The sequence below is a fragment of the Trichomonas vaginalis genome, chromosome VI, assembly GCF_026262505.1.
Source record: "Trichomonas vaginalis G3 chromosome VI, whole genome shotgun sequence".
Classification (NCBI taxonomy): Eukaryota; Parabasalia; order Trichomonadida; family Trichomonadidae; genus Trichomonas; species Trichomonas vaginalis.
The window spans coordinates 14511828-14524270 of NC_067208.1; the positions used below are offsets into that span (position 1 = coordinate 14511828).

A 12443-nucleotide genomic window follows, 5' to 3' on the forward strand; every position below is an offset into this window, starting at 1 on the left:
TTTGAAATGTACGCTGAGTTTGTTGGAGAAGACCGTTGGGAAACTTGTTTGTTAGATGAGAAATATGAAATGGCATACCATTTTAAAACAATATATTTTTACATATATTAAATGCTTCAGGTTGAAAAACAAAGAACAAAAGTAGCAGATACAAAACCGTTAGACTATATCTTTACAAATGCTGGTAGGACTATTTCAGATGAAGAAATTTCATCCCGAGTATACAGGTTTGACTATCCAATTCGTTGGCTTCAAAGTCCTTCAGATGCAAAGGCAATAGGATTTAGAAGAGTTTTGTTTTCAAATAGAACTAACGCATTTATGTTCGCAGTATATTTTCATGGGCAGTATAAAGGTTCTGATGGTCTAATAGACAAATTTGACGAAATGAGAATCTTTACAGTTCGTTCAGACGAAAGTCTTGAGAAAACTCTAAATGACTTTCAAACTCAAATGAACAAATATTATTGGGAATTTCAAGAAAAATACGACTCTTTACTAAATGGAACATACTATCTGAAACTAGAATATGACAAGATGAACTCCACCGTTTCATTTCAAAAGATTGAAATTAACCCTCCAAGAGATACAGAGTTTTTATTTTGGAAAGTAGACAAACGTTCTTGGGCACAATTTCTTCGGTTACTAAACCAGAACGAACCATTACCACCAGATGGTCCATTTCAATTTATACTTCCACCAGCAGATTTGACAGTTTATAGAAACGTGTTTGACCCTCAAAATGTTATGTGTCATGCAAGTTTCAGTTCAAGCAACAATAGTTTTCTATGTATTGGTAAGGACTTTTATGACTTTGCTTCTAAATTCTACGAACCACCTAGTAACAGTTTCTCTGACTTTCAAGTTTGGTTCACAACAAATGGTGTGCAACATATTATTCCATTGTACTATGACTTTTATCTCGAATTGTCTTTCATATATAACTACGGAAAAGTGCTGAAAAAGTATTGAATGTGAAGATATTAGAAAATAACATTTTTTCTAACATCGTAGAAAACTCATGAAAACAATTTATTTTTGACACTTTCACAAAAAACATAAAAAAGTGCAGTTAAACGTTAAGGTTTACTGAACTGGTTGGATGTCGCCTTCACAGGTTATGTAGAACGGTTGTCCTGAGAAGTGGAACAGTGCTCTGAGAATTTGTATAATTCGTGGAATTGGACTCTCTCTGTTTGGAAGTAGTATCCAAGGACGCTTGGCAAAGAACTTTATAATGGCTTCCTTCTTTGCTTGCTTTATGTCGTCGTAGGCTGTCCCGTCTGGTATTTGAATTGGAATTTCAGTCGAAGTCTCGAGATTCAAGACAGCCCTTCCAGAAATAGTGGTGAACTTGACCTTGGGCTTCATGACCTTGCGCAAGTAGTCTTTTACGCAGTCGTTTATTTAAATTAGGTAAACTGCCTCGTCAAATCCTTCTGGCATTCCGAGTCCTTCCATCCGACAGGAAAATATTTTCCCGACAACTGGAAAAAATTTTCCTTCCGACAGAAAAAATTTTTCCTTCCGACAGGAAGAACTCTTCCAGTTGTCCGTCCGTAAACCATTCAAATTTTCGAAAATTGAGAACTTTTTGGTCGAACTTCAGAAAAAGTTTTTCCTTCCAACAGAAAAAGTTTTTCCTTCCGACAGGAAAAAATTTTCCTTCCGACAGGAAAAGTTCTTCCTTCCGACAGGAAAAGTTCTTCCTTCCGACAGGAAAAGTTCTTCCTTCCGACAGGACACAAACGAATGTCCCACGTCCCACCAACCCAGTCCATTCCCAAACCAGAGGAACCTAAAGAACCACAACAGTCTCCTCAGCAACCTCAGTTCCAGCAAGTACCTCCACCAAATTACTACCAATTTCCACCTCAAGGTTACTACCCACCACAAGGCTTCCCGAACTACCCTCCTCTGCCTATGCCTTACTTCCCCAACCCTTGGATGTTCCAGCAAGCTCCACCCCAACAATTCCAATTCCAATACAAATCGAAGAGAGACCAAGACTTCGAAGAAGGTCTGAACCGCTTACGCAAAGAGTATGCTACAGCTCCAATTGAGAGAAAGTTGTTCCCGGACCCAAAAATAATGTTTAGGTGAAGAGGTGAGATCTCACCTGTTTTTTCACCTCTTTTTTCACCCTCTTGGTTTTGTCATGAATTTCCTTAAGATAGAAAAAATAAAGTTAGTTTTATTTTTTTATTTTGTATGTAAAGATATGATTTCAGGGATTTTTTTGACGAAGTGTAAACCTTCACTTCGTCAAAAAATAACAGTTATCTAATGAAAAAGTATCATTTTTTGTATTTTTTTGTATAAAAGATATGATTTCAGGGATTTTTTTGACGAAGTGTCAATCTTCACTTCGTCAAAAAATAACAGTTATCTAATGAAAAAGTGTCATTTTTTTTGTATTTGACGAGAATGTCGGGTAAATGTTTTGTCATGATTTCATCGTAAATGTTTTGTCAAGACTTCTTCGTATATGTTTTGTCATGATTTCATCGTAAATGTTTTGTCAAGACTTCTTCATCGTAATGAGCGTAAATGTTTTGTGAAGAATATAGCAACAGTCTGAATTCCGACGGTTGCTTTTTATACAAAATTCATGCAGGAAATTCTTGAGTTTTGGTTGAAAGAATACGGTGGAGCCAAAAGTGGCTCGACCTCAAAACAAGCATTTTATGAGCTTACGAAGGGTGTTATGAATGAATTCAAATGTATTTACATACATCCTGACCTCGTTCATTTTGTTGCTGAATTCAGCAAAAATAATGTTTAGGGTAGATGGTTAGATCTAACCTGTTTTCTCACCTGTTTTCTACCCTCTTGAATTTTCATGACTTCTTCATCGTAATGAGCGTAAATGTTTTGTCAAGACTTCATCGTACATGCTTTGTCAAGACTTCTTCGTAAATGTTTTGTCAAACATGAACGTACATGTTTTGTCAAGACTTCTTCATCGTAATGAGCGTAAATGATTTGTCATGATTTCATCGTACATGCTTTGTCAAGACTTCTTCGTAAATGTTTTGTCAAACATGAACGTACATGTTTTGTCAAACATGAACGTACATGTTTTGTCAAACATGAACGTACATGCTTTGTCAAGACTTCTTCGTAAATGTTTTGTCAAACATGAACGTAAATGTTTTGTCAAGACTTCTTCGTAATGAGTGTAAAGGACCCAAAAATAATGTTTAGGTGAAGAGGTAAGATCTCACCTGTTTTTTCACCTCTTTTTTCACCTCTTGAATTTTCATGAATTTTCCCGAAATAAAAAATAAAGTTAGTTTTATTTTTTTTATTTTTTTTATTTTGTATAAAAGACATGATTTCAACAATCGGCACAACAACAATTCAAACAACAGCACCAAACTCTTTAGTCATGAATCCTACGTCAATGTTAGTAGAGATGAAAAGCTTCATTCCTTCTTCATATACTTTTGAAACAGAAATCCAGAAGATAAAGCAAGAACTTTTAACAAGTAATTTAGACTGTAGTGCGAAAGATGAAACAAATGAACAGTATCTTTATGAAATGCAGGATATTATTGACCATTTACCCAAACTACCTGAAATCCAACAACAAAAACTCACTATTCCTGAATTCGACGAAATAGAAGTGAAACCAACTGACTCAGTAGAAATAAAGAAGTTCATACGAAAGGTAAACTATGAGTTTCTAGGATTTCATTGCAACCATAAGGTTATGGACAAAGATTGCGATATGGTATATAAGAATGTTTCTGACATATATAAATCTGAAGAATTTAAGACCTACGACAACTTTGTTTCGTTAGTTGCTGAATGTGTATGGCAGATAAGAGATCAAGATAGAAGAGGTAAGGTATGGAACAAACAAATAAGACCCGCTATGTTTGAGATGAAGAGAGCAATTGACGCTTTAGTTGTTTTAGCAGGTAAGGTTTCAGAATATAACGCAAAAATGAACCCGCAATGTTCTAAATGTAAAGCAGCAATGAGGAAATATAACTACTCCGTCAAAGAGATAGAACGTATGAGAAACGACTATGCAGACTTAAAGAAAGAAGCAGAAAAACCAGCAGAAAATAAAATGGACATGTTAGAATTTCTGAACAAAAACTATCCAACAGCAGAAGATTTCCTTCTATCTGACGTCAAGAAGAAATATAAAGAAACTTTCGGTATCGTTAAAACTTTTGACATACTGACAGAAGAAATAGAAGCTACGAAACTGTTTAGGATTTCAAATATACATCGTACAATTCATGTAAAACGCTTGTGAAAAAAAGAGGTGAGAAAACAGGTGAGAAAACAGGTGAGATCTCACCTCTTCACCTAAAATATATTTTTGCTGAAAAATGACCAAAATTCATGAATTTCCTTAAGACAGAAAAAATAAAGTTAGTTTTATTTTTATTTATTTTTTTATTTTGTATGTAAGAACAGAAATGACAAACATTGAGTTTGAAACAGTTAGAAAGATAGACAATGACACCAAAGTGGTTAGAATAGGTGATTTAAACGTAAGATACTCAAAGAAATACAACAAATATTCTTTGTCAGACATTATATCTCCATCTGGAAAGAAACCGAAGGACTGGGTTAAAATTGCTTCTACTCAGAAAATTTTGACAAGAAATCCTGAGCTTATGATATCAGTAGCATTTTATGGAACAAGAGCATATCTTATAGACAAAAAGTCTTATACCAATAGTTTTGTTATGGTTAGACCCAGTTGTTGGATATAACTTCATAACATATGGTTCATTCGATACGGAACGTTGCAGTGAAGGCTTACTTTACATCGTTCAGAAAACCGAAGGACTTCAACACAAAAAGATATAAGATAGGAAGAACATATAATATAACTCAAAGATATGACAGTACAGTCAATAGAGTCAAGGTTGTGTTTGCTAATGATATGAGAGCTGCAGAAACAGAACTACTTGAAAAGTTTGAGAAAAATGTATGGTGCTCCCATAAAAGGTAAAGAAACGTTTGAAGTAGATGAGATAGATAAAGCTATAAAATTATTTGACGAAGTTGCTGAAAAATACATGTAAAGCGTTTATTTTTTGGTCTTTTGTGAAAGATAGAAAAATAACGCTAATTTTTTTATAAAATTTGACGAAGTGCAAACCTTCACTTCGTGTCATAATGTAAAAATAACGCTAATTTTTTATAAAATTTGACGAAGTGCAAACCTTCACTTCGTGTCATAATGTAAAAATAACGCTTACCATGTAAAACGGTTGTGAAAAAAAAGAGGTGAAAAATTAGGTGAAAAAACAGGTGAGATCTCACCTCTTCACCTAAACATTATTTTTGCTGAAAAATGACCAAATTTCATGAATTTCCTCATATGCTTGCTTCCCTCGGAAAACCGAGAGAAGAGATTCCGTACGAAAATCATGAAGAACAGCGAGTAGGTAAAAAAACTTAGTCGCCAAAACTCTATGAAAACAGTGAAGAACAGCGAGTACGTAAAAAAACGTAGTCGCCAAAACTCTATGAAAACAGTGAAGAACAGCGAGTACGTAAAAAAACGTAGTCGCCAAAACTCTATGAAAATCATGAATTTCCTTAAGATAGAAAAAATAACGCTAATTTTTTTATAAAATATTTTTTTATTTTGTATGTAAAGACAGATATGTCAACAACAGAGAACACAACAACAGTTATAGTCCATGAAGCCATAAATGAAGAATATGAGTACATACAGTTTAACAAACAACTCCGTCTCATTCGTTCGGTCAAAGACGATATGTACCAAATGCCAAAGTATTTTGACAGCATGTTTTGCTCCAGATACTAAGAAACCACAAGACTGGTTTAGGAACCAAAGCACACAAGAACTTTTGAGCGAAGCACAGCGAGACCGACTTTTTTCTGGGTCGCCAAAACTCTATGAAAATCGTGAAAAATTGCCAAACGGTTTGAGAGGATATTATGTACATAGACTTCTTGTAAATGCTGTTGCAATGTGGGCTTCGCCTCGTTATGCTTGGAATATTTACAGACTTCTTGACGAAATTCATAGACAAGAACGTGAAGAGATGGAAAACAAGCTTGAAGCAAAAGACAAAAGCATTCAGAAAAGAATACCACGTTCGGTACCAAAAGGAAAGGAAAAGAACTATAAGTATATGATTTATACTGAAGAGATGGAGAAAGAAGAAGACAGAGATATGGTTATGTTGCATTTAGTCAGAAGAAACAACAAAAGCTTTTACGACCTTGCTAAGATTTACAAATCTGACAGAAATTGGTTCTATCGCGAAAACTTACCGATTTCAATGACACCGAATGAAGATGTGAAACAAATAGTTCAAGATACGTTACCTCAAACACACTATGATATGAAAGGTTGTACAATACTTACCTTCAAAGAAGACTTACCGCTACTGAAAGAAAAAATAACAGAGTATTTTGACAACTTCAAACAAGCAGAGTAAATGAACTCTTTATTTTTCAAGCTTGACTTTTTACAATTTGAATTTTGTTGCTGAATTCAGTAAAAATATAATTTAGGGTAGAAGGTTAGATCTAACCTGTTTTCTCACCTGTTTTCTACCCTCTTGAATTTTCATGAATTTTATATATATTAATGTTTTCGTTATGCCACTTTGTGCTGTCAGTCAGTCAGTCAGTCAGTCAGTTTAGGAAATTTACACCAAAAAATAATGTTTAGGGTAGAAGGTGAGATCTCACCTGTTTTTTTCACCTCTTTTTTCACCTCTTGAATTTTCATGAATTTTCCCGAAATAAAAAATAAAGTTAGTTTTATTTTTTTTTATTTTTTTATTTTTTTTTAGAATTTCTGAACAAAAACTATCCAACAGCAGAAGATTTCCTTCTATCTGACGTCAAGAAGAAGTATAAAGAAACTTTCGGTATCGTTAAAACATTCGATGTACTAAAAGAAGAAATAGAAGCTACGAAACTGTTTAGAGTCTCACGAATTCATAACGTTTACCATGTGAAACGCTTATAAAATAACTGGGGTAGAAAAGAGGGTAGAAATGAGGTTAGATCTAACCTTCTACCCTAAACATTATTTTTGCTGAATTCAGCAACAAAATTCTGAGTAAAATAATTTTTAGGGCATGTGTCAAACCGTTGAGTTTTCACAAAATTTAAAAAATAACGTTTACCATGTAAAACGCTTATAAAATAACTGAGGTGAAAAAACAGGTGAGAAAACAGGTGAGATCTCACCTTCTACCCTAAACATTATTTTTGCTGAATTCAGCAACAAAATTCTTGATTTCAGGGATTTTTTTGACGAAGTGCAAACCTTCACTTCGTCAAAAAATGGCATATGCTTGCTTCCCTCGGAAAACCGAGAGAAGAGATTCCGTACGAAAACAGTGAAGAACAGCGAGACCGACTTTTTTCTGGGTCGCCTAAAACTCTATGAAAATCGTGAAAAATAACAGAGTATTTTGACAACTTCAAACAAGTAGAGTAAATGAACACTTAGATTTTTCAAGCTTGACTTTTTACAATTTGAACTTTGTTTGCGTAGATATGAATTCTGAAAGAAGTATGAGGGTCTTGTATGACTTTATACTTCTCCCATAGTTCATATCTGTCAAACTTACCGGCCATGGACTCTTTCATAAGTTCCATGAAATCGTCTTCGGACAATCCGGGGAAAAGTATAATGTCAGTAAGTATTCTTTTAACATCCTTACTTAAACTCTTTGCTGTCTGTACACATATTACGACTGAGATGTTAAAGTGTCTGAGCTTCTTAAGAATTCGACACATATCTTGTTCTCTATTCTTAAGCAAAGGATGAGAAGCAAAGTCATCTAAGATAAGAAGACATCTATGAGGGTATGTCTTCCAATCGTAAGATTGCAATTTCTTCGAAATGTATTCTATCTCTTTCTGTTTGTTTCTGAAATGTTTCTTCTCTAATATTCTCTGCATTTCCTCATTTGGGTCTTTGAACTTAGAATTTATATACTCATTTATAGCATTATACTTCAAAACTCTTCTTTGGTACTTCTTTATCCAATCCAACAACTCAGAGTCTTTTATACATACTAACTTAGACTTCTTTATAATATCTTTGAACAAATTGACGGTTTGGTCAAATTGACCAGAAGTACTACAAATGACAACTAACTCATAGAATGGGTTCTTCTCATCTAGTTCTTGTTGTTGTGCAGCCATTTTAAGATAAGTGAAAGTCTTACCCGACCCAGGTGGTGCAATTAGACCTGTTATACCATTCTGAGCAAATAAGAACTTGTCATGTATGGGTTTTATCTGAGCATTTTCTAACTTCCTCTTGTTCTTGTTTAAAACATTCTCAAATTTTTTGTCAATGTCAGCAAACTTTTTTTCTAACATATTTTTAGAAAAATTAAAATTTTTATCTTTTAGAAAATGTCTAGCGATTTCGCTATCTATATTCGAGACAAGCTTTTCGACAGCAAAACATCTGTCGACCATAAAATCTTACATAGTGTAAACAAGAAAGGTGAATTTGTTCTAAAGTTCTGTTTCTGGGAATATGACAAGAACCATAAAACATTAGGCAGAGAAGTCTTAAAATTTGTCAATGACAGACTTGTTGACAGAGATGACGCCTCTTGGAGAGATGAAGTCCAACAAAATTTCTTAGAATGCAAAGAAGACACATGCGCTGTTCTTGAAGATGAAATAGAAAACAGAATAGATGAGCTATTAAAGGACAAAGAACTTTTACATAAATATGGTTCGGAGAAATTTGACATAACTCCACCAGAAAAGAAGAAGAAAGAAAAGAAAGAAAAGAAAGAAAAGAAAGTAGAAGAAGAGAAGAAAGAACCAGAGCCAGTTCCAGAGAAAAAGAAATTTGACATGTAAAAATAAAATTTTATTTTTAGAACATTTCTGGGTCAATGTCAATGTTCTCTTCCTCTTTAGGAGTAAACACTGGCTTAGACTCTAAAATCTTTTTACCCAATTTACCTTGAACTTCTACAACTTTAGACTCATAATATTCATAGTCGTCTGCTTTCTTTGGTTCATAAGGTATAACAAGTTTGTATGCTTTGCCTTCTTTAAGGTTTGAAAACCTTCTGTCAAAACTTTCTTTGACTGCTAACAAACCTTCTATGTCTAAGTCTTCAAATTTCGCACCATTTTTAGTCACAATAGCAAACTTAACTGGTTCGATGTTCCAAACTTTGCTGAATGAAGACTTTTCAAAATGGTAGAAGTAAACATTCAAATATGTGAATGGGTCTAGTTCTTCTTTAAGTCCTGACATGTACTTGTTTACTGAGATGAATTTTGCCATCTTTTTCTATCGGATAAAAAAAATATTTTTTTTAAAATTTACTCATAAAAATTTTTCTTTGTATATACACCTTTCTGTACGTCTAAAAGACTTTTGACATTTGCCAAGAATGTTCGTTTAGACGCTGTCATATAACCATATTCTTGACAATATTGTTTATACGAATCGTACAATGACCTTTCATCTAATGACACAAAGTCAGTTTCATCTATGAACAGTTCATATACACTCTTGTTTGCTTCTAACAATGTTTGTCTCTCTTCGGTATGTGGAATTTGTCTTGGATTGAACTTAGAAATATCTAATGTCATAAAATATGAGAACAAGTGGTTGTAAAAGTCAGATGTCAAAGTTTCTGCTAAGTCGTCAAAATATTCTGTATCTTGCATATGAGCTTCTGACGTTCTGACAACTACATATCTTCTGTCAGAACTTTCTAACTTCATCGGAACAGAATTGTTTGAAACCATAATGAAGTTTGCAACCTTTTCACAAACTCTTTGGTCTTTATATTTTCTTTCAACAACTCCAACTTTGTCTGTTATAAGACTCTTCAAAGCATCTGAGTTCAAAACTTTTGTTGTATCTATACTTTGAAGTTCGTTACATACTATAAGTTTCATATTCTCTATTGAGGAGTTAAACTTGCCACAGATGTTTTCTAAGTTTGTCATATTCGGGTTCGAATAGCCTTCTAACAGTTTGCATAAGATATCTGTAAAGAATGTGTTCTTACCTGTTCCTTGTTTTCCAATTATAATGAGAGCAGTTTCATTTTTAGCACTTGGATGTTGTAAGATGTTTGCAAACCAACATAAGATATACTCATAGACTCTTTCGTTTCCATTGCATATAATTTCTTTGACATGGTCTAACCAAGCTTCTATAATATTTTCTTTCCATTCTACTTGTTCATATTTATATCCAGTGAAGATAGAATAGAAGTTTGGAGAAGGTGTATAAAACTTTATACCACGAACTGAAAAATCTTCTAACTTTGACAATAAGATATCCCAAGCATCTAACATCTTCATGCCAACTTGTACAACTTTTATTTTCTTAAGTTTCTGTCTACATTCTTGTTCTGAAACTATTGTCGCTTTAGGTTTGTTAAAGACTACATCCCATTCTTTCATGACATAACATTCTGGGGCAGAGTCGACATAAATGACTAAACGTTTCAAATTCTCGACTGCTTTGTTATAGTCTCTAAATGGACACATATTTCTGAATGCTTGGAAGTCATAAAAATCTGAAACATCTATTCTGTACATTTTTATAAAAATAAAAAAAATATTTTTTTTTATTCTTGACTTTGTTGTTGCATTTGTTGCATTTGTTGCATTTGTTGTTCTTGAGCTATTTGTTGTTGAAGTTGTTCTTGTAATACAATACTTTCACCAGTTGCATCTTCCAATTCGAAACTTTCTGCCGTCATTGACAAATACATAGGACATAAAGTTTTACAGGAACAAAGTTTGCGTCAACTAATGTCAACGTTATACTTGCCAAAGTGTTTGAGTTCACTAAGGTTGAAAATTCTGCATTCGAATGAACAATAGGCAAACCAGCAGAGAAAGTATTGTTTATACGCATAAGTATCTTTTGGTCATAAGACAGTTTTGACAATGGTCTGAACTTTTTTTTGTGGTGTCAAATCTACCGTTTCAACTTCTTCGGTCATTTCATCTCAGTAAAAAAATTAGTTTGGTTTGTTTTCAAACTGGTTGTTTAGGTTTTTAAGTCGGTCTAAAACTCCTGAGTATAGGAAGAACTTTCAAACACGTGGTGTAACTGCTGGAAGCCGACAAATCCATCTTGAACTCATTTGTCTCAATGCTGTATTGTTCATTTCATCTCAGTAAAAAAATTTTACATTCCCCAAGTTTGAGGCGGTTCGGTTGGTTTTGTTACCCACTGTTGTGCATGTGGTTATATCCTCTGTTAAAGAATCTTTCACCTTGTCCATATAGTGTCCTGCTTGGTTATGTAGTCATTTGCTTTGTTATAATAGTTTCCTGCTTGTCTTCCTACATTGTCCATCCATCCTTGAACTTTTCCTCTTGTTTCAGGATTTGGAATAAGATTTGTTGCATCTCGTGCTACATCCCAACCTTTCTGTACAGTTTGTATAATAGGTTGTGCTTTCTCTTTAAGTATACCTAATGTACTCAAAATCTTCCTTCCAACTCCAAATACACCTCTGGCTATTGTTCCACTGCGGGTAAAAATCTAGATGCGACTCCTGCTAATGCGCCAAATAAACCCATTTCTTATAGGGTAAAAAATGACGAATCCAAACAAGGACCCCTATGTTTCTAAAGCGACAAAGAAAGCACTCATGATAAAAATCTTTAGTTCAACACCAAATGCTTGGTTTATGGATATCTTGGAAAACATTCCGAGAGTTAGAACAGATGGACCTCCATACTGGTTAATATTTGTTGGTCAAAACGCAAGATACTGTGAAGCCATACCATTAGAGATGTGAAAACTTAAATTTTATAATCCCTGGGATGCACTTTCTTCGATTTTTTTTAAATTTTTGGGATAAATTTTGACATCTTTTTTTTGCTGGCGACCCCCGTTTAGGGCATCAAAAAAACATGTTGTTTCGTTTCAAGATCGGGATATGTTGTGAACCCGACTTCTTTCATTAATGAAGTGATTTCTTAAGTTGAATAAAAACAAATTTGATTGAAATTCATACAAAATTTCTTTTTATCATTATTATTTAAGATGCTTTTTTATGTTGAATTGTTAATTTTTTATTTCCACCTGGGATATTTTGAATTGGGCTAGCCCAATCCCACCTCTCAATTTTCTCTCAATTGGGCAATGGGGATCCCATATAAAATGTATTGTAACAAAATTTTACATGCATAATATAGTACAATTAAACAACATTCTAAAAATATTAAATTCACATCATTTACTTGAAGATTTTATATTTTCAACAAAAATTAATACAATAATTACATTAAATTGAGGAGATTTATAATATTTATTATAAATTAAAATATTATTACTCATTAATTTGTTGAAATATTGCATTTTAGTTGTAAAAATTAAAATTTAAGTTTACATGGAGAAAAAAATTTTAAATTCCAAAAAAAAATTCAATTGGGATAACGATAGGGACAAAAATTTAGAA

At 33.5% G+C, this 12443-nt stretch overlaps 8 protein-coding genes across 8 annotated transcripts, besides 1 other annotated feature; 5 read left to right on the plus strand and 3 right to left on the minus strand.

Annotated features, from left to right (window-relative positions):
• Positions 1 to 12443: part of a mobile genetic element that runs on past both edges of the window.
• On the plus strand, positions 112 to 972 carry TVAGG3_0864970 (uncharacterized protein; the record flags this gene model as incomplete). Its single annotated transcript, XM_051249831.1, has 1 exon — positions 112 to 972. One exon carries the CDS (start codon positions 112 to 114, stop codon positions 970 to 972), a length of 861 nt encoding a protein of 286 aa, XP_051085306.1.
• Positions 1753 to 2103, plus strand: TVAGG3_0864980 (uncharacterized protein; the record flags this gene model as incomplete). The annotated part of the gene is made up of 1 exon (XM_051249832.1): positions 1753 to 2103. One exon carries the CDS (start codon positions 1753 to 1755, stop codon positions 2101 to 2103), a length of 351 nt encoding a protein of 116 aa, XP_051085307.1.
• TVAGG3_0864990 (organellar and viral DNA polymerase type B) lies at positions 3335 to 3962 on the plus strand (the record flags this gene model as incomplete). Its single annotated transcript, XM_001296037.1, has 1 exon — positions 3335 to 3962. A coding segment is annotated over one exon (628 nt), but the record flags the coding sequence as incomplete, so codon positions are not given.
• TVAGG3_0865000 (uncharacterized protein) lies at positions 6048 to 6446 on the plus strand (the record flags this gene model as incomplete). The annotated part of the gene is made up of 1 exon (XM_051249833.1): positions 6048 to 6446. The coding sequence occupies one exon, from the start codon at positions 6048 to 6050 to the stop codon at positions 6444 to 6446; it is 399 nt and encodes a 132-aa protein (XP_051085308.1).
• On the minus strand, positions 7480 to 8355 carry TVAGG3_0865010 (protein of unknown function, DUF4106 family; the record flags this gene model as incomplete). The annotated part of the gene is made up of 1 exon (XM_051249834.1): positions 7480 to 8355. One exon carries the CDS (start codon positions 8353 to 8355, stop codon positions 7480 to 7482), a length of 876 nt encoding a protein of 291 aa, XP_051085309.1.
• Positions 8392 to 8853, plus strand: TVAGG3_0865020 (uncharacterized protein; the record flags this gene model as incomplete). The annotated part of the gene is made up of 1 exon (XM_051249835.1): positions 8392 to 8853. One exon carries the CDS (start codon positions 8392 to 8394, stop codon positions 8851 to 8853), a length of 462 nt encoding a protein of 153 aa, XP_051085310.1.
• Positions 8870 to 9259, minus strand: TVAGG3_0865030 (protein of unknown function, DUF4108 family; the record flags this gene model as incomplete). Its single annotated transcript, XM_051249836.1, has 1 exon — positions 8870 to 9259. The coding sequence occupies one exon, from the start codon at positions 9257 to 9259 to the stop codon at positions 8870 to 8872; it is 390 nt and encodes a 129-aa protein (XP_051085311.1).
• Positions 9328 to 10563, minus strand: TVAGG3_0865040 (uncharacterized protein; the record flags this gene model as incomplete). The annotated part of the gene is made up of 1 exon (XM_051249837.1): positions 9328 to 10563. One exon carries the CDS (start codon positions 10561 to 10563, stop codon positions 9328 to 9330), a length of 1236 nt encoding a protein of 411 aa, XP_051085312.1.